The sequence below is a fragment of the Halichoerus grypus genome, chromosome X (assembly GCF_964656455.1).
Source record: "Halichoerus grypus chromosome X, mHalGry1.hap1.1, whole genome shotgun sequence".
Lineage (NCBI taxonomy): Eukaryota > Metazoa > Chordata > Mammalia > Carnivora > Phocidae > Halichoerus > Halichoerus grypus.
The window spans coordinates 86888501-86916002 of record NC_135727.1 but is presented as its reverse complement, the minus strand read 5'-3'; the positions used below and the strand labels follow the sequence as shown (position 1 = coordinate 86916002).

The window sequence follows — 27502 nt, the reverse complement described above, 5'->3', positions numbered from 1 at the left end:
AGTAATCAAACTGAACAAAAGAGAGAAAAGATTTAGGCAATAGGAGAATAGATTTAGGGAACTCAGTGAGTCCATCAAACATAACAACATCTGTACTATAGGAGGCCCAGAAGAAGAGAGAGAAGAGAGCAGAAAATTTATTTGAAGAAGTAATAGCTGGAAACTTCCCTAATTTGGGGAAGGAAACAGACATCAAGATCCAGGAGGCACAGAGAAACCCCAACAAAATCAATAAACACACATCGACATCATGACATACTGTAATTAAAGTTGCAAAATATAGTGATAAAGAAAATAATTTAAAAGCAGCAAGATAAAAGAAATCATTAACTTACAAGGGAAAACCCAGAAGGCAAGCAGGAGATTTTTCAGCAGAAACTTGGCAAGCCAGAAGGGAGTGGCATGATATATTCAAAGTGCTGAATGGGAAAAATCTGCAGCAGGAATACTCTATCCAGAAAGGCTATCATTCGGTTTGAAGGAGAGATAAATAGTTTCCCAGACAAACAAAAACTAAAGGAGTTCATGATCACTAAACCAGCCCTGTAAGAAATATTAAAGAGGACTCTATGAGTGGAAAGGAAAGACCAAAAGTGACAGTATCGAGGAACTCACCAAAAAAAGGATTTAAAATATAGTAATACATACCCTAAAATGCGGGGAGGAGAGAAGAACGGGTTCAAACTTAAAAAACTGCTATATGTAAAAGATGTTATATACAAATATAATGGTAACCATATATCAAAAACCACTAGTAAATATACAGAGAATAAAGAGAAAGAAATCCAAACATATCACTAAAGAAAATGAGCAAACCGTGAAAGAGAAAGAGAGACAAGAAAGGATCAGGGAAAATCTCTGGAATCAACCACAAAACAAGTTAATAAAATGGCAATACCTACCTACCTACCTATTGATAATTACACTTTGAATGTAAATGGACTAAACACTCCAGTCAAAAGACAGGGTGACAGAATGGATAAAAAAGGAAGACCCATCTATATGCTGCCTACAAGAGACTCATTTTAGACCTAAAGACACCTGCAAATGGAACATGAGGGGATGTTTGTCATGCAAATGGTTGTCAAAAGAAAGCCAGAGTAGCAATACTTATATTGGGCAAAATAGACTTTAAAACAAAGACTGTAACAAGAGACAAAGAAGGACACTCTATAGTAATAAAGGGGAAAATCCAACAAGAAACAATTGTAAATATTTATGTACCCTCATAAGAGCACCCAAATACACAGATAATAACAAACATAAAGGAACTGATCAATAGTAATACAATAATAGTAGGGGACTTTAACACCCCACTTACATCAACAGATCATCTAAACAGAAAATAACAAGGAAACAATGGCTTTGAAATCAAACACTGAACCAGATGGATTTAACAGATATATCCTGAACATTCCATCCTAAAACAAAACAGAATACATATTCTTTATAATTACACATGTAACAGTCTACAGAACACATCACATATTAGTCCAGAAAACTAGGCCTGAATAAATTCAAGAAGATTGAAGTCATACCATGCATATCTTTTCAGACCACAATGCTATGACACTAGAAGTCAACCACAACATAAAATCTGGAAAGATCACAAATACATGGAGGTTAAAGAACATGCTACTCAACAATAAATGAGTCAACAAGGAAATCAAAGAAGAAATAAAAAAGTAATTGGGAACAAATGACAACACGATGGTCCAAAATCTTTGGGATGCGGCAAAAGCAGTTCTAAGAGGGAAGTACATGGCAATACAGGCCTACCTCAACAAGCAAGAGAAGTCTCAAACAACCTAACCTTACACCAAAAGGAGCTAGAAAAAGAACAAACAGGACCTAAAACCAGCAGAAGGAAATAATAAAGATTAGAGTAGAAATAAATGATACAGAACTAAAGAAACAATAGAACAGTTCAATGATAGCATGAGCTGGTTCTTTAATCCTCTGTCAGACTGGTTTAAAAGAAAAAGGCTCAAATAAAATCACATGAGAGAGGAGAAATAACTAAAACCACAGAAATACAAAAAATCATGAGAATGTTATGAAAAATTCTTTGTCAACAAACTGGACAACCTAGAAGAAATGGATAAATTCCTACAAATATATCAACTACCAAAACTGAAACAGGAAGAAATAGAAAATTTCTGATAACCAGCAAAGAAATTGAGTTAGTAATCAAAAAACTCCCAACAAACAGAAGTCCAGGACTGGATGTCACCTGTGAACTCTTTAAAGAAGAATGCCAGCATTACCCTGATTCCAAAACCAAAGACTCCACTAAAAAAGAGAACTACAGGCCAATATCCTTGATGAATAGAGATGCAAAAATTCTCAGTAAAAATACTAGCAATCTGATTCAACAATACATTAAAAAAAAAAAATTCACCAGGATCAAACCGGATTTATTCCCGGGTTGCAAGGGTAGTTCAACGTTCACAAATTCAGTCAATGTGATATATCACATCAATAAGAGAAGATAAGAGCATATGTCATTTTAATAGATAAAGAAACAGCACCTGACAAAGTACAATACCCATTCATGATAACCCTCAAGGGGCACCTGGGTGGCTCAGTTGTTTAAGGGTTCGATTCTTGATTTCGTCTCAGGTCATGACCTCAGGTCCTGGGATCAAGCCCTACATGGGGCTCCATGCTCAGGGAGGAGTCTGCTTGAGGATTCTCTCCGTCTGCCCCATCCTGCAGCTCATGCTCTCTCAAAATAAATAAATCATAAAAAAAAAAATCCCTCAACAAAGTAAGCTTAGAGGGAACATACCTAAACATAATAAAGGCCCTATACGAAAAACAGAGCTAACATCATCCTTAATGGGGAAAAACTAAGGATATTTCCCTTAAGGTGAGGAAGACAAGGATGTCCACTCTCACCACTTTTATTCATCATAATACTGTAAGTCCCAGCCACAGCAATCAGACAAAAAAAAAAAAAAGAAAGAAATAAAAAGGCATCCAAATCAGTAAGGAAGAAGTGAAACTTTTACTATTTGCAGATGACATAATACTATATATAGAAAACCCTATAGACTCCACTAAAAAATGCTGGAACTGCTGTACGTATCAGTGAAGTCACAGGATACAAAATCAATGTACAGAAATCTGTTGCATTTCTATACACCAATAATGAAGCAGGAGAAAGAGAAATTAAGAAAACAATACCATTTACAATTACACCAGAAATAACATACCTAGGAATAAACCTAACCAAAGAGGTGAGGGACCTGTACTCTGAAACCTATAAAACACCTATGAAAAAAATTCAAGATGACACAAAGAAATGGAAAGACATTCCACGCTCACAGATTGAAGAACAAATATCGCTGAAATGGCTATACTAACCAAAGCAGTCTACACATTTAATGCAATCCCTATCAGAATACCAACAGCATTTTTTTACAGAACCAGAACAATCATAACATTTGTATGGAAACACAAAAGACCGTGAAAGCAATCTTGAAAAAGAAAAAAAAAAGCTGGAGGCATCACAATTCTAGATTTCAAGTTATATTATGAAACTGCGGTAATCAAAAAAGTATGGCAGTGGCACAAAAACAGACACACAGATCAGTGGAACAGGGAAGAAAACCCTCAATTAAACACACAACTATATGGTCAATTAATCTTCAACAAAGCAGGAAAGAACATCCAATGGGAAAAAGACCGTCTCTTCAACAAATGCTAATGGGAAAACTGGACAGCAACATGCAGAAGAATGAAACTGGACCATTTTCTTACACCATATACAAAAATAAATTCAAAATGGATTGAAGATCTAAATGTGAGACCTGAATGTATAAAAATCCTAGAACAGAACATAGGCAGTAACCTCTATGACATTAGCCATAGCAACTTTTTTTCCAGATAGTCTCCTAAGGAAAGGGAAACAAAATAAAAAACTATTGGGACTACATCAAAATAAAAAGTTTCTTGCACAGTGAAGGAAACATTCAACAAAACTGAAAGGCAACCTACAGAACAGGAGAAGGTATTTGCAAATGACATATCTGATAAAAGGTTACTATCCAAAAAATGTAAAGAACTCATACAACTCAATACCCCAAAAAACACATAATCCATCTAAAAAATGGGCAGAAGACATTTCTCCAAAGAAGATATACAGATGGTCAAAAGATACAAGCAAAGATGTTCATCATCAATTACCATAAAGGAAATGCAAATCAAAACAAATAATAAACAAAAGGTGTTGTTGAGGATGTGCAGAAAAAGGAACACTCATGCATTGTTGGTGGGGATGCAAACTGGTGCAGCCAACTGTGGGAAACAGTATGGAGGTTCCTCAGAAAGTTAAGAATAGAACTACCCTATGATCCAGCAATTGCACTAGTAGGTATTTACCCAAAGAATACAAAAACACTAATTCAAAGGGATACATGCATTATAGCAGCATTATTTACAATAGCCAAGATATGGACTGATGAATGGATAAAGTGGTGGTGGCCTATACATACAATGGAATATCATTCAACCATAAAAAAGAATGAAATGTTGCCATTTTCAAGAACATGGATAGACCCAGAGAGTATAATGCTAAGCAAAATAAGTCAGAGAAAGACAAATACCATATGATTTCACTCCTATGTGGAATTTAAGAAACAACAAGCTATGGGGGAAAAAAGAGAGTGACAAACCAAGAAACAAATTCTTAATTATACAGAACAAACTGATCATAACCACAGGGGAGGGGGTCAGGGATGTGTTATATAGGTAATTGGGATTAAAGAGTGTACTTGTCCTTATGAGTACTGGGTGATGTATGGAATTGTTGAATCAGTTTATTGTACAACTGAAACTAATATAACATTGTATGTTAACTGGAATTTTAAAAAACCTTAAAAATATACAAAAATGAAAGAATAAAAATAAAAATTTAGAAAAATATATTAAATATGTAATCAGAAAAATAGCACTGTCCAACAGAAATAAGTGAGCCACATATATAATTTTAAATTTTCTAGTAGCCACATTAAAAAGTAAAAACAGATAATTTTTAATATACTGCTTAACCCAATATAGTCAAATTTTTATTTCAAGATATAATCATATATAAAAATTATTGAGCTTACATTTTTATACTCAGGATTTTTAAAAAAACAGGTATCTATATGAAATATACTTAGAGTACATCTCAATTCAGACATTAAATTTTTTTTTTTAAAGATTTTATTTATTTATTTGACAGAGAGAGACGCAGCTAGAGAGGGAACACAAGCAGGGGGAGTGGGAGAGGGAGAAGCAGGCTTCCCGCAGAGCAGGGAGCCCGATGCGGGGCTCGATCCCAGGACGCTGGGATCATGACCTGAGCCGAAGGCAGACGCTTAAAGACTCAGCCACCCAGGCGCCCCAGACGTTAAATTTTCATAAAAATAACTGACCTACATTTATTTCATGCCATTTAGTTGAAAAAAAAAATACATTCACATACCAAAGTTGTTCTAAACATACTTAAAAGCCTTCTAACAACTGTACAGAATAACAGTAGTTATATAAAAATTAAGAATTCAGTTTTTTTCATCCAATCTATCACCCCATCTTAATTACATCTTTAACAACCCTATTTCCAAATAAAGTCACATTTTGAGGTGCTGCGGGGGGAGTTAGTGCTTCAACACAGTATTTTTTTTGTGTGGTGGGGAGACAGACACACAAATCAACCCAATATACCCTCCCCCTTACAAGAGGAAATAAAGAAAAAAAAAGAGCAAGTGGGAAGATAGAAAAGGAAGGAAGGAGGAGGGAGGAAGAGCAAAAGAAGAAAAAAAATCCAATTTTTTAGTTATACTGGCCACATTACAAGTGTTCAACAGTCAACACGTGGCTAGTGGCTACCATATTGAACAGTGTGGTTCTAAAGTGTTCCACAGCCACTTAAAACAATCATCTGCCATTTTTAACAGTAAAATTAAACTTCTGAAAAATAAGCATACAAAAATTAAGAGTCCCGCCATACCCTTCAATACAGTAATTTCTAGGAATTAATTTTCCATTTGCATAAAACTATAAAAAGATACTCATATTTCAAAATAGTATGTTAGAAAACTTAATAGGGAATGGTTATTCACAGACCCTTTATGTGGCACTTAATGTTAAGTAAAAAGAGATCTATAAAATATTATCTCTAAGATAGATAATCACAACTACACTAATAAAATGTATCCCTAGGGAAAAAGATTAGGCATATAGTTCCAAAATATTGTTTATTTGTGGTACAAATGTAAGTGATTCTTTTTACTACAACTTGTAATTTTTACCATTGTGTATATACATTTTATAGAGAAACTGAGAATAATTTTAAAATAAAAATGAAAGGAAAAAAATTGAGGACTAAAGACAATAGAGCTAACTTAATAGTCACAACAGACCTATAAAGACATAGAGATAAAACTTAAGAGAATTAATGACTAAGATTTTAGTTTCTTGGAGTTACCTGATCTTTTTCCGCCCTGGGTCGTACCTGCCTTCTCATCCTTTGGAACCAGTTTCTGCATGTCTGCCTGGCCAAATTCACACCCAGATGGTAGGCTGCAACAAGACAAACCATGAGTAAAAAGAACCCTGATAGCTCATTTCTTAAGTTGTGCTCGGTCCCTAATCTGCTTGGCTGACAATATCCCTCCTATAACAGGGAAGTGAACCTAATAAAACATGTATAATGATCAAATTCCTGAGGTAGCACTCAACAAGATTTCCAACTCAACTTTAGATTTGGCTAACAAATTTTAAACACCTATCATGCTGACACAGAATTAGGACATAAGATCAAAGATGCAGAAGATAACAAACACTGTAAGCATGTGCCTAGGCTGGTAAATGGGAAGGACAATACTGTGGAGTGAAAGCTTGTGTCCCCTCAAAATTCGTTTGTTGAAATCCTAATGACCAACGTGATAGTATTAGTAGGTAAGGCCTTTGGGAAGTGCTTAAGTCTTGAGGGTAGAACCTTCATGAATGGGACTACTGTTTCATAAAAGATGCTCCAGAAATATTCCTAGTCCCTTCCACTATGTGAGGATACAATGAAAAATCTGCAACCCAGAAAAGGACCCTCACCCAACCATGCTAGCTAGCACCGTAGTCTCAGACTTCCAGAACTATGAGCAATAAATTTCTGCTGTTCATAAGGATCCAGTCTGTGATATTTTGTGATAGCAGCCTGACTAGATTAAGATAGACAAGGAACCCTCTGAACTCTTTAGTAATAGCCTTCTGTTCTTGACCAAAGCAATTCTCCAGGATCACTGAACTTAGTCCTCTATTAAGAAAGACAACAGAGATAATAAAGAGATGACCATTCCCTTACCTGTTTGGGGTACACAGGGAGAGAAGGACAGTGCTTTCCCACACCAGGGAACAGTATAACTGGCTCAGCTTGCTCAGAACACTCAGACCCAACTGAGAGCCCCACTGGTTTACGGAGATGGAACGAATTTCACTCTGCAATCAAAGTAAACAGAAGCTGATCTTTGGGATGCCCTCTGCAACATTTACAGTCTGTATCTAACATCCCTTCTCATTTTCTTCTCATTGCTTTTTGTAAAGCGAAAGGCAATGGTCATAGGCAACTCTTTTTAAAGAAACAGTTTTGCAGATTCATTGACAGCCTTGTAATTTTGTTAGGTGGTACGGGACTTGCTATTTCCCTTATTTCTTAACTTCAATAAATATTTAGATTTATCTAATTCCTTGAAGTGAACATTTCACCTTCATTTAATAAAAAGTCATAAAAATAAATCCCAAACCTATGTTATGTAATTGAATTATTTTCTAAATAGTTTATATCCGTGCTTTTCTTTTTTTTTTTTTTAAAGATTTTATTTATTTATTTGACAGAGAGATACAAAGCGAGAGAAGGAACACAAGCAAGGGGAGTGGGAGAGGGAGAAGCAGGCTTCCCGCTGAGCAGGGAGCCCGATGTGGGGCTCGATCCCAGGACGCTGGGATCCTGACCTGAGCCGAAGGCAGACGCTTAACGACTGAGCCACCCAAGTGCCCCTAGATCCATGCTTTTCATTTAATTTGATACAAAGAATATACTCCTGGCTCAACAGCATAAAACAAGGGTGTTAAAACATTACATCATTAATCTTTAGAATTGATTACTTGAGGACTAAAAGTTGTAAAACTGTGAGCACACACACAACCGCCCCCCTCCCCATCCTTCTGGAACCACAAGAGGAACCTCACATGGCTTGCAGGCATAGGGTTTGATATTTAGGTAATCTTTACTAATCTCTGTTAATTACCATTGACTTAAATGTACTATGGTCGAATTTCCTTCCTGCCATCTCATTCTCAGGCCTACATGCATTTGTACAAAGATTAGGAAGTAATAAGGCCAGATGAGCACCCAATTCAGGCTTGCCCACTAAAAAAGGTGACTATATACCCCAGTTGGCCTATGTGGCTGCTACAGATCTAATTAATGCCTGTTATTTTTTTAAAAAGATTTTATTTGATTGAGAGAGAGAGAGAGAGAGAGAGAACAGAGGAAGAGTGAGAGGGAGAAGCAGACTCCTCACTGAGCAGAGAGTCCAATGTGGGGCTCGATCCCAGGACCCTGAGATCATGACTTGAGCCGAAGGCAGACGCTTAACCGACTGAGCCACCCGGGTATCCCCATTAATGCCTATTATTTATAATAACCTAATAAAACATGTGCAATGATCAAATTCCTGAGGTAGCACTCAACAAGGTTTCCAACTCAACTTTCACTCTCAAGAAAGTCTAGTTCACAAAACAGATTATGTGGTCACCCAAATTCTAATAAAAAAAAACAAAACTAAGGGAAAATGAAACTAGATAGCATCTTTTTTTTAAATTTTTGATGTAGTGTTCCATGATTCATTGTTTGCATATAACACCTAGTGCTCCATTCAATACTAGATAGCATCTTGAAGCATAAACCTGCATCCCCCACCAAAAGAAAAATCTGTTCTTTGTAGCAGCTAGCCCAGGTAGAACTTTTTTTTTTTGTGAAGATTTATTTATTTGACAGAGAGAGACATAGTGAGAGCAGGAACACAAGCAGGAGGAGTAGGAGAGGGAGAAGCAGGCTTCAGGAGAGGGAGAAGCAGGCTTCCCGCGGAGCAGGGAGCCCGATGTGGGACTCGATCCCAGGACCCTGGGATCATGACCTGAGCTGAAGGCAGACACTTAACGACTGAGCCACCCAGGCGCCCTAGAACTGCTTCTAATAAGCATAGTTAAGATGCCCAGTATGTGCCCTATGTATTTTGCCGGCTTTAAACTAACTTGTTCACCCCCAATTCTTACCTGTCCAACTCTGCAAGTATGAACAAACATCATGATGTAGGCATGGGCAGCAGTGAGTGCATGCAGTAGAGGTGTGGCCTGAGCTGAGAGGGTAGCATCAGCAACATTGCCAGCACAAGCCAGTTCTCGCAATAACACTGAGCCTCCAGGGGATTCAATTGGGCGGTGTAAGGGCTCCAAGGATGAAAGGATGGAGTCCAACTGAAGGAGACCCTCCTGAAGGACTTTGGGTTCATGTGACAGTGTCTGAAACAAGAATAATAATTAAAGCATTAATGTACAATGAACTTCATGTACATCATGTCTTTAATAGTCACAATGGAAGAAGTAGAAGACAAGTGTCACAAATTTCGAACCTGGCCATGGTAATCCCATCTGGTAAATGGTAGAGCCAAAATATGAATGCAAGTAGGACATACCCCAATGCCTCCTTTTAGAGCAACACTTTACTTCTCTCAAGTGAGAGGCTTTCAAATGTGGTAAGTCACTCATTTAAAAAACTGTGATGGCCAAACTGAAATACTATTATAGCAAGGACTCCATACTATAAGATTAATTGTAAATTTTACTCAACAGGGAGCAATATTAGGCAAGGTTCCAAAGCATGGAAGTGAACCAGTATTACAACTGTTTTTTTCTTCCTAAAATAGAGATGATTCTAGAATAGGCATCAGGTAGGCAATTTCCTTTTTTATAAGACAACTCAAGAATTATAGGACATGGCCTTTATAATTGCTTTTTGAGTCTGCAGAAAAATCTCACAGTAAAATACTATCACTTGCCTTTCAAAGACAGGAGAAATTATGTGCCTTTCCTGAGGCTTTAAATAAATCTATCCATTCTCACACAGTATCTTAGAGGCAGGATAACGATGAAGCACAGCCTCTTTTACTCTCTCATAAACAGCACTTAATATTGCAAAGAGTAAAGCAAAATAAAACATTAAATACAGGTATGTCACAATTACGGACTTTCCAAATGCAACTGGATTACTGATTTTTAGCAGAAATTACTTATCACTGCCCAATCCAGCTCTAATGAAGGAGCTTCATAGATTTAATGCAATCCCTAATAAAATTATCAATGGCTTGGGGGGGGGAGAAATAGAAAGATCTCTCTTAAAATTTGTAAAAGAATCTCAAGGGACCCCAAATAGGTATAACTATCTTCAAAAAGAACAAAGTTGGAGGTCTCACACTTCCTGATTTCCAAGCTTATTACAAAGCTACAGTAATAAAAAAAAAATGTGGTACTGGCATAAAGACAGACAATAAGACCAATAGAATATAATAAAACCCCAAAACAAAGACCTGCATCTATGGTCAAAATATTTTTAGCAAGGGTGCCAAGACATAGGTGCAACAGGGAAAGAACAGTCTTTTCAACAAATGGTGTTGGGAAAACTGGATATCCACATGCCAAAGAACGAAGTTGGACTTTACCTTACACCATATAAAAAAATTACTCCAAATAGATCAAAGACCTAAATGTAAGAACTAAAGCTATAAAAACATGTAGAAGAAGCCACAGGGTAAAAGCTGTATGACACTGGATTTGGCAATGATTTCTTGGATTTGACACCAAGAGCACAGCAACAGCAGTAAAAAAAGATAAAATGGACTTCATCAGAATTAAAACCTTTTGTTCATCAAAGGGCACTATTAACAGAGGTAAAGGCAAACCACAAAACAGGAGAAAATATTTGCAAATCATTTATCTGATAAGGAATTAATATCCAGAACATAAAGAACTCCTACAACTCAACAACAAAAAACAAACCCCACTAAAAAATGGGCAAAGGACTTGAATAGACATCTCTCCAAAGATACACAAATAGCCAGTAAGCACATAAAAAGATGCTCAACATCATTAATCATTAGAAGATGCAAATCGAAACCATGCGATCTCTCTTCACACCTATTAGGTTGGCTACTATCAATAAAAAAGAAAAAGAAAGTAAGTGTTGGTGAAGATGCAGAGAAACTGGAACCCTTGTGCACTGCTGATTGGAATGATGTGAAATGATGGAGCTGCTATGGAAAACAGTATGGTGGTTCCTTGGGGGAAAAAAAAAAAAAGAGCTACCATATAATCCAGCAATTCTACTTCTGAGTATACAACTAAAAGAACTGAAAGGAGTCTTGGGTATGCTCATACTTTTATATGCAATCTAAAGAAGTCAAATTCATAAAACCAGAGAGAATGATGGTTGCCAGGGGCTGGGGGGAAATGTGGAGATGTTGGTCAAAGGGCAAACTTTTAGTTATGAGTAAGTTGTGGGGATCTAATATACAGCTTGATGTCTATAGTTAATACTATATTGTATACTTGAAATCTGCTGACAGTAGATCCTTAAGCGCTCTTACTACACACACACACACAAACACACACACAAAGTAGTCTTGAAAAAGTATTTGCACACCCGCGTTCATAGTAGCACTATTCAAAATAACCAAGAGATGGAAGCAACCCCATGGTCTATCAATAAATGAATGGATAAACAAAATGTGGCTTGTACATACAATAAGTCATAAAAAGGAAGGAAATTTTGACATATGCTACAACACGGGTGAATCCTGAAGACATTATGCTAAGCAAAATAAGCCAATCAAAGAAAGACAAATACCTTATGGATTACATTTATATGAGCTACCTGGAACAGTCAAATTCAGAGAGACAGAAAGCAGAACAATGTTTATAAACCAGGGGCTGGGAGGGAGAGAGGAATGTAGAGTTGTTGTTTAATGAGTATAGAATTTCAGTTTTGCAAGATGAAAAACTTCTGGAGATTGGTAGTGCAACAATGTGAATGTACTTAGGACTACTGAACTATACACTTAAAAATGGTTAAAAAGGTAAACATCATTTGATGTGTATTTTACCACTATTAGTAAATAAAGCACTTAATTTTTTGATAAAATTTGAGCAATAAACTAATAGGTCAATTATGCTTAAAATGCAGGACTATCAAGCTTGAAAAAGGAAAAAAGCTGTATGACTAAACAATACCAGATTGTGTTAAAAAGCATCCGTGAGAGGATGACACAATAAAATAAACCCAGTTCCAAAACTTTCTTCATCTACTATCCCTTCTAATAAACTCAAATGTTTGAACTATATACCAAACCTAGGAACAATGAACAAACACTTCAACTTTTCAATGAGAAATAATGTGACACACTATTTATTAGTCACTTGATTCACTTGTAGTACATAACCACAGATTTCTTCATTATTTTTTAGTTGAAAGTAAAGGGAGACCACAGTAAAAACATGTATACAGAAGTATTGCAAAACTATTCCTAAAAAGAAATGAAAATATTTGGCCAGAAGCTCTTACCAATATGGATTTGCAGACACCTGCAACAGCCTGACAAGCCGCAGATGTGGGAAAGTCAATGGGGAGATTGGGAAGACCCAAAATGGTAACCAAAGGCAAGAGTCCTTTCTGATTCACAAATTCCTGGCAGTGGTCATCTGTTGTATTGTTGCTCAGAATAGATTCCACAAATTTCATCTAGGTAATGAAAATTAAAAAAAAAAAAGTTAGAGCCTGACACCTGGAACTAAAAGGCCAGCTTGGAATAAGGACAGGGGTAGCCCTGTAGTCATGAAATCAGTATTTTCTGGAATACCAAAACCTCAAGTAAATAGGGACAGAGATACGATATGGACCCTAAACATAAAAACAAAAACAAAAACACCACACATGAATAATTACTTCTTCCCAATCTACCTTTTTGGCCACATCTGAAGTCACATAATTTGCGAGAATAAAGAGGATAAATGACTTGCTCAGGGCCACACCCATGAATTAGTGGCAAAATCAGATCTGATCTCTTAATTTGCTTCTTGCATGATAGTGTGTTGCCTCTCCCTGTAAGCAAAAATGGATACTTTCCCTCAATGTGTTCATAAGGCAAATGAAAGCCAGAACTCTAGAAGAGTGATTTGGACCAAACAAAGCATTTTTTTAAGGGAAGAAAGTAAAATGTGGGCAAGAAACACACAGGCACAAGAGAAACCATCTCTGGAAGTCTTGGACGTGCTCAGTGGGCTAGAACAATTGCTACGTGGGCTTCCCCTTATAGAGAAACAATTCTGGGAAAAGTCAAACTCTTCCCTTTTCTCTTGTGAAACACATGGGAAGTTAAAAGAAATAGCCATATTACTATTTTTTTAATATAAAAGAGAAGTTAATGGGAAAAATAGCAAGTAATGGGAAAAAATACATGTTGGACACATTCAAAGAACATAATACTGGGTTGTCCTAACAAAGCCCACTCTTTTGTTTGGATTCCAATGGTGAATAGTAACAATGAACAGGAAATTGGGAGTATCTAAAAAAAGGGAAGAGTGTTGTCCAATTTTTGGCAAACCAGTCTCAAAGAACAAGGTTTGCACATCTTTCCCCACTGATCCACACTTTAAGGGTCCCAATGAAAATAAACGTGGAAATCACTAGACTATTTGGTAATCCCACACATTTTCCAGAAAAACACACACCTTTACTCAGTTTGCCCTACCATGAATCTTACCACATTAAGGATGTAATCCATGAGGGGAATAGGAATACGTTCCTCTGTACCAACAACCCTGTTAAGGGAGAAAAGAGTGAGTTACACACAAATTCACAATACCAGTGCAAGAGAACAAAGTGAGGAAAGGGAAATAGCATGAAATTCTAGGTCCTTTCTCTAAGTCAGACTTCTAGTCTTTAATACAGCACAGGAAAAAAAAAAAAGAGCTGAAATCAATTCTGAAATTAGCTTTTCTAGCCTGATAGGTTGAGAGCACAAAAGGAAAAACCAAGCCTTCACAAACTCAGCATTTACACATACCTCAAAAGAAACTCCTATCTTAGGCAAACTATCATTGGAGGAATTCATCAATATGAAAATACTAAAAATTAAGTCAGTTTGATTAAGAGACTATTGAAACATTTGCTTGAAGACAAGAGCTAGACAAAGAAACAAATACAATAAACATCTTACCATGTTCTTGCATCAGGTTTAAAGTTATAATAGAGAGCAGGAAATGGAATTTAATTTTGTTCAAAATTCATGCTTAAGATTGACAAACCATTCAGAACAAAGTTAATCAAAGATGAAGCCAACACCCAAGGCCTCCTTTCCTAATAATTAATACTTGTATCACAACAGTCCCTGAACTATCCAAAAACTGATCAGGTCTTTTGCTTCAGATACTTGAATGCTGCACTGCAGATGAGAAGGCTGTAGTAATGCCAGAGCTGCAGAAAATGTAGCACTTAGCCCCGTCTTGGCTTTTTCAAGAAATAAACAGAGGAAAGAAAATCCACAAAATATATTAAAATGAAACAAAATCTACCTCAAGATAAACCCTAGGAAGGAACAAAACTTGAGTCTAATAAGGAGCATTCTGGATATAGGCCCTTGAAGACATTTGGGGGGAAGGGGCAGAAATAAAAGGGAGAAGTAGGAGGAGAGAGAAAGCAAGAGAATTCACAAGAAGTTAACAGTCATTGTCTCTGAGCAAGATAAGATGTAAATAAAGATTTGCCAGGTATGAGGGCACTGACAGCAAAATGGAGACTAGACCTAGTGGAGAGGCATCATAAATGGCTTCAGTGATGAAATATCCAGAGCTAGGGTTTGGCAAGGATATTGTGAACACTCTCAATGAAGAATTTAGGGAAGAACTCTGTACAAAGGCAGGACCTATAAGCCAGGAGTGGAATGATTCCATGGCAAGACTGCAATATTTCCTTGACCGTAAAGTTCCTTCTCAGAACCACTGCAGCATTCCCTGCTACTTACGTCAATCATCTACCCCAGCTTCATTGCACCTCCTCGGAAAGAACCCAGAAATCCATCTCTACAGCTAAGGAGTGCAGGTGTGGCTCTAGCCCAAATTAAACACTTGTCCCTTTGTAGAAACCAAAGAGCCAAAGTAGTATCATGAAATGGGACCAAGGTACTTCCTTCATTTGCTAGATAGAAGTTAGGGAGAACGAGAGAGAAAACAAACCAACAGTTTCTTAATCCAAATCTAGGAACAAATTTGTTCAATAACCACTTTTTCATTATCCTCATCTTTTGGTTTCCAGGCTCAGAACATCATACAGGAATAGTACATATGATAAACTCTCCCTAGCAGAAATCCCCCTATCAACTGGTTTTAAGAAAAATTGTAATCTTAACTTCATATGAAACTTGGACCCATAGCATCTTTGAAACAGTTAAGACTGCATTCCCATGATGAATAAAACAATTTACCTTAACTGTCAAATTAAAAACTTCCTGTCTCCCCTTTCACTAAAACACACATATTCCCAGACTCAATTTTACATGTGTATTTATGGTACTAGAGCCCTTAATCAGAAGTACAGGAGAAAGATTCCAATTGAGTGTCATAGTACAGTGTATAGAACAACAGGTCTCATGGAATTTTTGGGGTGTGGGGTGTGGGGGATGTCTTTCTTCCAGCTCTTGAGGAGACACAGCTGCCTTTGGCAAAGGAGTCCTCCCAGTGAACTAAAACTCAGGAAACAACTGCTTTTCTACATTTGCTGCCTTTAAAGCCCAGACACTTGCTATTCAAGTTCTAAAGACCACATGGATTTATATATCCCATTTCTTTCAAGTTTTTCAGGATAGGCAGTTAAGTTAGGCAAAGTAAATTGAATCCATCACAAAATAAACCACGGTGCATCAACTAAAAGCCCTGGTTACTCACTGGCAAGTATATTCATCCCCAGCAGTATCAGTTTTACTGACATCAAACAGTTTAGAAGGCAGAAAAAAGAGGCCAAAATACAAGTATTTAGAGTTACTTGTGAATGTCTCTGGATGTAGAACAAAACTCCATGTATTTGGGGTAGACTGTAGTGCCTGAATTTCCTTATTCCAGACTGAGCACAAAACCACGTCTCAAGATCATATATAAACACCATTTTCAAATACAAGCTGATTTTAGAAAAAATAAGAGAAAAATAGTTTTAGCCTGGAAAAACCTGGAAACTCAAAAATCCATCCACGAGAGTGGATTCATTCAATGAAACACTACTCAGCAATGAAAAGGAACAACCAACTGATAGATGCAACAACATGGATGAATCTCAAAAACACGTTGAACAACAGAAGCCAGATACAAGAAAGTACATATATCAGATATGATACACACATAGGACTCCATCTATTGTATTTTTAGGATATTCTGGAATAGGCAAATTTATTCAATGATGATTAAAGTAAGTAGGGGCGCCTGGCTGGCACAGTAGGTTAAGCGTCCAACTCTTGGTTTTGGCTCAGGTCATGATCTCAGGGTTGTGAGATCGAGCCCCGTGTTGGGCTCCGCATTCAGTGGGGAATCTACTTGAGGATTCTCTCCCTCTGCCCACCCCCTGGCAATGTGCACTCACCCTAAAATAAATAAATCTTAAAAAAAAAAAAAGAAAAGAAAGAAGTAGCTGCCTCGCTTTAGGGTAGAGAAATAGGAATCTCAAGATCTGTGTAGTTTATAGAAATTAAACCTCAATAAAAAACATTGGAAAAAATTTACTCATGTGTTTATTTAAGGCACTGGACAACAGATGAGGACATGTGAGACTGGAATTCGTTTGGGAGTCCCACTGAAGAATTTTGCATTGGAGGGGGAGTTGGGGGATACAAATAAGACTTCTGGAGAGAGAGGATGGCACACACTGTCAATTTTTATAAGCCTCTTCCCATACTGGCACAAAGTACAAAGTAACTCCCACCATAACTACCACCTGGGATAAGGAGATAAAAGAACTCCCTTTAATATATTGTGGCTTTCGAGATGAAGGTTGAGTTTAGGCAGTTTCCTGCTTTTCCTTCCAGCCTTAATAATCCACAGAGTGACCCAATCGAGGCTTCTGAAGGTGGTAGAAGTGGGAAAGTGTATGTGTCAATATATGTGAGACTCTTAGGTATGTTATGTGAATGAGGTAGTGATGAACACACAGACCATGCAGAGTATAGGAAAACATCAATACCATGGAGTACCAAGTACTAGGATCCTCTGTAGCTTTAGAAGCTACATATGACTAACTCTATGGTAGAGTATTAATGCTGTGGGTGCCTACATTTTTACTATGTCTTCATTCTCATTCATGTTTCATTAGGACCCACCTCTCTTGGCATTTAAGGCTCAGGAAATCCTTCATCTAATGCTCTTGAGTTATTCCATCAAAGCACCAAACGAACATTTACTGACCGATTATCTGCTACATACAAAGTAATTAGGATACACTGCAGTCAAATGCTCTACCCCCTGAGCTATACCCCCATAATTAGGATACACTGTAAAATGAGACATTGTCCCTGCCCTGGAGGAGCATACAGATTAATGGGAGAAACCATCACAATATATGAATAATTCTAACAACACTTCTGGAAGAACACAAAAGACTGACCTCCCGTTTGGAGGTAAAAGGAAAAGCTCCTTTAAGAATGTGACATTTGAGCTGGCTTTGCAGGAATTTGGTAGATAGAAAAGGAGATAAGATAATTTGGGGTTGGGGGGACAAATATGGATAGAACACAGTGACACATATCCCAAGAAAAGCATGGAGTGAAAAAATACAAGGGTGTGAGAAAACGTCAATTTACTATGACAGCTTAAAATCTGGGCACATTAGATCTAAGGTGTCTGTAAGATATTCAGGTAGAGAAAAAGTTATATGCAGATGAACATGCACAGCCTCACTCAAAGCCATCCTCCCACTCATCAAGTTTAAGAAATCCTTCCCTTGTCTTGTAGTCAGGAAAGGAAACCATATCCCAGCAGGGTGGCTGACAATCAAGGGTATGGCAAGTAAGCACAGATTCTTACTCCTCTGCATATAAAGTCTTGCTTTCTTTCAGGCGTCTTCCTTTTCCGGAAAGAGAACATTTTAATCAAATCAAAATAGAAGATGCTGCTAGAATGAAGGTAGAGTTGCCATCTCAGACAAGGGTAAGACATCTGCTCAACAAAGCAACGTATTTAGTAGTTAATGCATCTCCTCAAAAAAAAAAAAAAAAAAAAAAAAGAGAAAAAGAAACCCTCCAAACAAACCTCATACCAACAGGCTCATCACTTCCTAGAGCTCCAAGATGGCACATCAGTTTTGGAGTCTAGGCCTTTGCTCCTTCTATGTATTCTGCCATAATTTTCTCAAGTTCCAAGCCATCCTTCAAGACCAGCCCAAACCCAATCACATCCACACCTAAAACATTCCTGCTTTTCTCAGAACTAGTTATCTATAAACCAAAAGAACACTTATTAAATGGATAAATGCGTGAAAGTTCAGAGGGATCACACCCTCCTCTAGCATGAATGTGATTAAGAGTTACAGCTACAAGTTACGTTTCATCCCTTGCATCTGAACAATATAAGCTCAAAGAGCCTGGTAGACTATCCACTACCAGCCAGCAGTCTTTAAGCCAATCCCCATTTCACCATCCAGGTAGTCAATTTTTATGTAAAAACAAAACTTAAATAAATAATCTACTGTGCCCAGTTATAATCATATAGTACATTCCAAAGACTTCTTTTTTTTTTTTTTTTTAAAGATTTTATTTATTTATTTGAGAGAGAGAGAATGAGAGAGACAGCACATGAGAGGGGGGAGGGTCAGAGGGAGAAGCAGACTCCCTGCCGAGCAGGGAGCCCGATGTGGGACTCGATCCAGGGACTCCAGGATCATGACCTGAGCCGAAGGCAGTTGCTTAACCAACTGAGCCACCCAGGCGCCCCATTCCAAAGACTTCTAATTTATCTAGAATAAACTGATAGTAATCAAACAAAAGCAAAGACCAACCAACAACAAATCCCTGTAATTTTTAAAGACTTAGGAAATAGGCTTCAAAAATGCAATGTTTCATTACGTACTCACTTATGGAAACAAGCAATGATGCAAATACCAAATCAACAATGGGGAAAAGTCCTCTGAGAAAAGCCCATCAACTTGATATAGTGAATTGATTCAACTCCATGAACAAATTTTAAAGAAAGACACCTTGCTAAGGCAACCAATACAATTAAATATGAAAGCATAAATGACACACAATGGTCAAAGAAGGAAAAAACTAGACTCTTAGGACTTGAAGAACCTTATAATGAACCAACATCCTCGCTTTTATGGACGAAAATGACATGCCTAAGATCACAAGACTAGGGAACCTGTCTTGAGAACACTTACTGCTGATTAGGCTCGGTTTCATTCTGTTGGGTAGAATTAAAGCTCTGCATGGCCTGTACTTCCTCTTCCTCCTCATCCTCACTAGAGGCCTCTTCTGCAGCATGATTAGACCTTGGAGGAGGAGCAGTGGCAGTGCCATCTGCCTTCTGGATTGATGGCTTCTGACAGATGTATTTAGGGTCTCTTCCAAGATTACATATTTCTTCAAGTAACTGAAAGACACAGGAAATAGGATTATTTATTAGTAAATAAGAAATGGGGGACAACTAACATTTTTGGAGCATTTTCTATGTGTTATACACAGAATTGCCAAAACACTTTATACACATGTACGTACGTATGTATGTATGTATCATACATCACTCCTGGAATATAGTCCTCAATCCTATTTTACAAACAAGGGAACTGAAGTTCTGAAGTTAAATAACTTGTTCAGGGTCACAAAGATGTTAAGTGACTGCATGACTAATCTGACTCCATGTCCTAATTCACAAGCACCAGGAACTCATACACTATATACAGGCAATTGGCAGGGATACTAAATGTGAAAAAAAAATCAAGAAACAAAGATTAGAAAAAGTAATACACTTTTACAAATAGAAGCTAAATCCTGGCAACTTGTTAATATCCTATAGAAGAAAACAATACTTAAGTGACTTTTTGGGGGAGGGGGACAAAGGACCAACCCAAGGACATGGAGAAAATAAGGCAGACATAATCCTCTTCTAGGCCTAGCCCAAGAATCCAAATGACCTCCAGTAGGCCAAGTTTTTTTTTTCTTAAAAACCCCCTTAACTGCTCTCTCATGCCCATGGTCAGTCTTATCACTTCCCACCTTGATGATCGCAGTCGTTGCATCTGTTTTGAGGGTGGGCTGATGTCTCATGAGCTCATCAACAGCACTCCCCAGGTTAGATGCAGTATCCCCTTAAAGCAAAAAACGAACTGTTAGAAAGACTGAAGAAAATAGAATTTGAGCTATCTTCTCTGCCAATGAGGAGGAAAGAAGAAACTGAGCTGGTGGTTGTGATTTTTTAATGTCATGCTTTCTCAAATGAATTCACACCAACTTCTGAAAGCAAGTCATTGGGGAGGAAGAAAACCTCACCAGCCTATTGAGCATATTTTAAAATAACCGCGTATACTATATTCTACCCTGGCAATCTCTACTGCCAAGGTCTGAAGTAGTATTGTAAAGAGAGAGAGAAAAGAAAGCAGCATAAACCATTAATCCTCTGGCTGCCCCAATAGAGAATGACAATGGCTAGAATGCTACAGTGGTGGCTGAAAGGACAAAGCACACCTGTGAAAACTGGATTCTTTCTGGAGCCCTACCTTCTCACTATTCCTTAATAATCTGGTCTCAAATACACTGAGAAGGAAATCTATTCATTTGTGACTATTTTGGGGACTTGGATATTAGAGCAGAAGATTACTAAGATCAATAGCTCAGTACTTCGTATCTCTTGTTGCTATTCCTGGAAATATACTGCCCCTAATACCCGTTTCTCACTAGCACCATGACAGTACATCTAACAATGAACTGTTGTTGACAGTCCGAGGAGCACCACCCCTTATTTGCCGACATCCAAAGGTCAGTGGGCGCAAGTCCTTAGTCTCTCTCAAGCTCTGGCCACTGAGACGTCAAAGTGACATTCTGTGGAATGGTGACAGGTGGAAATTTGGACTCCCAAAGGAGACCCATTTCCCCTTGAGCCAGACCCTGAACCCTAGGTGAACTTGCCTCCAAGATCTCCACTGGATAATTCCTGCTCCCACGGGTAATCCCACTGAGGTAGCGGTGTAGTGTAGGTCCCACCTCCTGGGAATCCACGTGGGAATCCTGCCCTAACCCAAGAGGAGGGGGCACAGCCTCTGTGAGTCACTCTGCTACAGTTTAGCTTCTGACCCGCCCAAATGCTACAGCCAATTGGAGTGTGAGGGCATGGCCTGGAGGTACTGCCTGAAGATCTGCAGCCACTCAGGGCACCTGGGACGTGATCTAGTCCCTTCGGTGGCCCAGGAAGGGCAAGGGCAAGGTTTCTATGGCCAAAGTTTGGTTTTCCCAACACTTGTACAAATTTGGATTAAAACTTTGAACTTTTGAAAACACACACACACCCACACAATGAACTGTTGAGAAGCATGAAAATATTATGGGCAGAGGATAAGGGTGAAGTATTCTTTTTACCTGCAATACAATATATATAGTGCTACAGTGATAACTATAGTGATAATTCCCATTAAGCTTAGCACACCTAGCCAGAGAAATGATGTGAGGTCAAGAAAGGGTTTTCTTACCAATTGGTGCCTTGATAATCATCTAAAATCTTGGCACAACAGTAAACCAATTATTTTAAGATAAATCCTGGTGACTTACCAAGAGGATCAGAACTCCTCCTCCTTCGCATGGCTGGGAGGTAATCTGGAGACAGAAGAACTTTGAAAAGACGTTCAAAAGGCTGACACTGTACAAATGACTGAAGACCTCGGGCATTCAAGCAGAGTGCACTGAATACATTTGGGAGGGAGCCAAGGACTTCACGGGTAGCAGGAACCTAGAAAGAAGATCAAGTGAGTCTGAAGACCTCTGAAAGTGTTCAGGTGTAGATGCCACGAAACTTTGACCAGGGTATTGCACAGAGAGATAGGAGGGGAGGGATATATTGTGGGGAGGGGTATGCACAGAGCATTCTTTACAGAGAAGCAGTAAAGGACTCACATCTTTGATAAGCAGTGCATGAAGCATGACATCTGTTAATCCATTGTCCTGGAGTGAGGATAGCAGTGATGGTTCTTGAAATACAAACACAGTCACCACTTCAGTAGCTAAAAAAGATGAGAAATAGGAGAAATTGAGAGATTCTTCACAGGTATTAACAATAAAATTCCAAAGGCTGAAAAAAAACATAATCTATGTACAACAATTTAAATACTTGTACTTACTCTGAAATGAACGCCCCTAATACTGCTTCATCAGAAGGTCACTATTAAGAACTAGGTGACAAACTTTCAAGATTTTTATGGGCAATGTACAGGTATAATGATAATTAATAATACCATATTGAATACTGAAAAATATACCAAGAGAGTAAATTTCAGTGCTTTTATCAAGTGAAAAAAAAGGTAACTATATGAGATGATTTGTTAATTAGCTTGATTATAGAAATCATTTCACTACATACACCAGATCATGTTCCACTAAATACATGAACCACCGTGGATATAAACCAGTCCAAAATTATGAGAACTGATAAACCTAAAAACACATCCTTTTTTGTTTAAAATGCAGGGAAAATATCTAAGATGGGGGGGTGGTTTGCTGGATTGAAGTGAATGTAAACAACTGATGGAATGGACAAAATGTCTTCTCAAAAGCCTTTTAGCAATTTTAAAATACCACTAGCAATGTTAAGAGTTCTTAGGTATGTAATCTGACCAATTTTTGACAATATGATATTTAACATGGCCTTATAGACTATTATCAGTGCTCAAGGGGAAATTAATGCATTCATTAAAAGGTAACCAAAAGTGAAGCTAGAAATAATAGAAAAAAAAAGTGAAACCGCAAGCAAAAAGCACGAATAATTAAAACCAATAACTAACCCTCTGAAAAGACTGAAAAAGCTTACAAGCTTATGGGAAATCCAAGAAAAGCAAGCAATATGTCAGCAATGAAAAAAGGAGATCTAACAGGATTCAGAATAAATAAAATTCTTTTACAAACTGTATGCTAACAAGTGAAATGCAATGCTTTTGTAAGAAAATGTCATAAAAATTGACTCTCAAGAAATGATAGCAAAGCAGACTAACCTAATAACCACAAGAATTTCTTAAAAAATACCAAGTAACAGAAAGGCACCAAACCAACAGTTTTATTACTTTTAAAAAAGATTTATTCATCTGTCAGAGAAAGACAGAGAGTGCGCACGTGCACAAGCAGGGGGAGTGGCAGGCAGAGGGAGAAGCAGGCTCCCCGCTGAACAAGGAGCCAGATGCAAGACTCAATCCCAGGACCCTGGGATCATGACCTGAGCTGAAGGCAGATGCTTAACCGACTGAGCCACCCAGGTGTCCCTAAACTGACAGTTTTACATGTGAGGTTATTAAACCTTCTAGGAGCAATTAAGACAAGGCTTCCCAACTCATTGTATGAGATTTAAAAATTTTGATTTTAAAACCTGACAAAGAGGGTGAATCTACTCCAAATGTCATTGAAATAGCAAATATATGACAATTACTGGGGACCAACAGTTGTCAATGGCCTGATGGACTATAAACTTATGGAAAATACAGTCCTTTTTTGGGTTCCTACTGGTATATAATACAACCTTCCATAGACTTTTTTTTTTTTTTACAAATGTCTAAATTACAAGAGGTTACTAAAATTGAGTATTCATAAACTAAAATTAGTGTTCTACTAGAAGTTACTAAGACATCAAATCTGTTATTTTACCATGGTCTAACTATAATGCTATGTCATAATGCTACTGTGCAATGGGACAGTTTAAACCCTCTTTTAAAATTAACAGATGACCAAATATTAGAATTTTTTTAATTTACTCCCCCCCCCAAATATTAGAATTTTAAAAAGGAAACACAAAAACCAAATGGCTCCATGTGGAACCTAGCAACTATAAATTAAGTAATGAAAGATAACTCTTAAAAAATTAATGATAAAAATCACATTCTAGAACCTACAAAATCCATAAAACAGCAATAATGTGTTAAGACAAAGGGTCCCTTAAGAATAAGGAAATAATTAGAAATTTACAAAGTTTGTAAGAAAAAATTAAAAATTTGATACTGCAGTAGGCATCTTGAAAGATTATACAGAGAAATTCTCTCAGAAAGTGACATGAGATCAACATGGTAGGTGTACTAGCTATACAACAGGGTTTCCAAGAGAGAATACTTAAGTTAAAAGGAACCACAGGAATTTTCCTGAAGCAAGAAAAAATTATCAGATTTTAAAAAGGGCCTAACCAAGTGCTATGAAAGAATACTGAAAAGAAACAGAACTAAGTACGTCCTGGTGAAATCTGTAAACTCCTAGAGCAAAGAGAAAATGAAGTTACCTACAAAGGAACAAGAACCAGTTTAACATCATGGTTACCTAAAATATGTAACATTAAAAGACAATGGAGAAATGTCCACAAAATTCTGAAAGGAAAAGAAGTATGACACTTTAAAAATTACCCGAAGATGTACTCCAACAAAACTGAAACATGAATCAGAAAAGGAAAGTCAAAGAGTTACTAAAAAAGACAATGAAAATGATGAGAAAGGGGTGATGTGAAGGCAGGTTGAAGATCTTATGTTGTCCAGTCTGGCAGAAGACAGATTAAGAAATTTTTGAAGTTTAGGGGCGCCTGGGTGGCTCAGTCGTTAAGCGTCTGCCTTCGGCTCGGGTCATGATCCCAGGGTCCTGGGATCGAGCCCCACGTCGGGCTCCCTGCTCGGCGGGAGGCCTGCTTCTCCCTCTCCCACTCCCCCTGCTTGTGCTCCCTCTCTCGCTGTGTCTCTCTCTGTCAAATAAATAAAATCTTTAAAAAAAAAAAAAAAAAAAAAAAAAAAAAGAAATTTTTGAAGTTTAGATGTCAATAAAATGTAAGAATAAAACCATTACCAAAAAAGGAGTAAAAAAGCTAGTGTAAGATTCAGAATATGAAAAAAATTAAGACACAAGACTCTAGGAAAAAGAAAAACAAACATATTGGTGATCACAAAAAAAATACACCAACATAGAAAATTCTTCCTTTAAGATAAAAAGGCACAATACTTTAATAAATCATTCTGCTGAAAACGACTAAAAGCTGGATTAAACACCTAAAATATCTTTTAAAATGTGAAGAGCAGACAAAGTAAATTATAGTTAAAGGTCCAAAATAAGTCAAAACGTGAACTCACAGCCTCCGGCTTTTGTCTTAAAAGCACAGGGACACACCTTCATTGAATAGGAACTCCAGTAGAAACAGAGTCCATTTATGTTACAGATGGCAATAACACTAATCACATGTGATGGAACCTGCTGGAAAGTTGCTGCTTTCCAACCCATGACCAGGTCACTCCTGATAAAGGATGGGTCTTCAAGAGTCAGCCCAACTAGAGAGCAGACCACAGTCATTTTGGCACTGGAGGACACCTCAATCAAGGTATGACCATTGTTCATATTTTTATAGACTCCCAGATGGTAGCTAACTGGGTAGCCTTAGTGGGTTGTTGGTTGATGGGCTCAAAAGTTACCACATTCAGTATCATGCCCTATCAGGCTTTCTACATTGGGAACATACTGCTGCTCAGACTTCACGTATTACAATTAAAGTCTGATGTCTCAACTCATACCAAGGTTGCCACACAGGAACCTCATTTTTATGCCCTAGCTGACTAACTTGTTCACACTTCTCAAATAAGCTCAGATATTACTCCCTGCCCTCAGCTCAACAGGTCCCATGAGACTTCCAGTGATCTCAGTCTCCAGACCCTTAAAATTTGGGCTCAGTGCCATAGCATCCAATGCTACTGGCCCTGGCCCAAACGCTAGCCCACCAATGTGATCTTTGCACCCTGTCCTGCCATTGGTATCATGGTCAATGGGAATCCATACAAAGGGGTGAATAACTCCTTCTCTGACTGGCAAATTCATTTTATTAAGCCACTGCCCCAGTCTGCTGGTGCAAGTTACTATTCCCTCACAAAGATTCAATGTTACACAAGCCTGCTCTTGGTTTATCCCTCCTGCCATGCTACTGCCAACACTTAATATAGGCCTCACTAAATGTTAGTTTCCTTTTAGCTTCCAAATAACTCTGACCTGATGTGGGTACACATTTTATTCATTCAGTCTGGGCACAGGCAATAAAAACAAGGCATCACCTGGAACTTCTGATTTGTCTTATCCTCTGCAGACAGCAGACCTAACACAAAAACATAATAGCCTACTTAAGGGCATGCTCTTAAATTTAAAAAAAATGGACAATGGTCTCCTAAATGGGTCTTTTACCCACTTTATCTTAGTTATCCTGAACTCTCAACCTTTTAAGTCATATGACATCCTAACAAAATGCAACAAGGACCTCCCTATTCCTTTTCTAGCCGTAAAAGGAACACTTTCCATGTATGAATCTATAATAACCAAACAGAATCCCTTCTCACTTAAAGACACTGCCCCTTTTTTGATCTTGGTGCAACCTATGCTAGATTGGTGCCTGTATTTAAAGTGGGTAACAGAATGGGATCCACTGAAAATTGAGGGCCTCTGCCCTTTCAGACTATTCTGTATGCCACAAAAAAGGTCTTTGCTAAAGTCTTTTCCCAATATAATAGTTTTAAAGGTTCACTAACTGGAGGTCCCTCTTTGTAAATGGAGGTCTCGGTGCCTGCCTGTTCCCACACCTACAATTTTATGGTTCTTCTAAAAAGTAAAGGAAGATCTTAAATTAGTTCCCAGTACTAACATTCTTAAGTAGGGATGCTAGCTCTGGATCCACCCTATACCACTACAGGACCTGGGATAACAATGCCTGTGACTTCCATAATAAACCGACACCTCCAACATGCCAAGACCTACAGATCTCAACAGGTCTGAAAATATTATGGAACACTCTGGTTCTGGTTGGCCTAGCAATGCTAGATTTGGCTCATGGCCTGCGTCTGGGAATCTACCATTCCGACTCAATGCCAAACTACTTGGGCTCCTTTATCCCCATGCTGTGACCTCAACTGTTTGGGGATATTCAATCAGTCCATAGTTCCCAGTAAGAAATTACTCTGTAACTCCTAGAGACAAAGGAATACTCAAAATCACTTCTGTAATTATTTCTCAAATGTATAAAACCTTCCATCAAAGTTTTGGGGTTAGGCCAGGACTCCCATCAACCCACTATCCTAGATGATGACTTCAGCACAATTGATAATCCCAGCCTCAGTGGTGACAGCCCCTGTAATGGGTGGCCATATCACTCGTCACAATTCCAATGGCCCCATCAGCTG

The 27502-nt window shown here is 37.9% G+C and overlaps 1 protein-coding gene across 14 annotated transcripts in view; it reads right to left on the bottom strand.

Annotated features, from left to right (window-relative positions):
• The window catches only part of HUWE1 (HECT, UBA and WWE domain containing E3 ubiquitin protein ligase 1), a 162123-nt gene that overhangs the window by 58139 nt on the left and 76482 nt on the right, over positions 1-27502 (bottom strand). For 13 of the 14 annotated variants that reach the window (XM_078065229.1, XM_078065238.1, XM_078065239.1 and 10 more), the window contains 9 exons: positions 22233-22339; positions 21891-22068; positions 20346-20437; positions 19511-19722; positions 13860-13917; positions 12662-12838; positions 9322-9567; positions 7349-7482; positions 6476-6570 (listed from right to left, as the gene is read on the bottom strand). In XM_078065229.1, coding sequence (XP_077921355.1) covers positions 6476-6570; positions 7349-7482; positions 9322-9567; positions 12662-12838; positions 13860-13917; positions 19511-19722; positions 20346-20437; positions 21891-22068; positions 22233-22339 — 1299 coding nt within the window. The remainder of the gene's footprint in view (positions 1-6475; positions 6571-7348; positions 7483-9321; positions 9568-12661; positions 12839-13859; positions 13918-19510; positions 19723-20345; positions 20438-21890; positions 22069-22232; positions 22340-27502) is intronic. The other variant, XM_078065233.1, reaches the window with a different exon arrangement.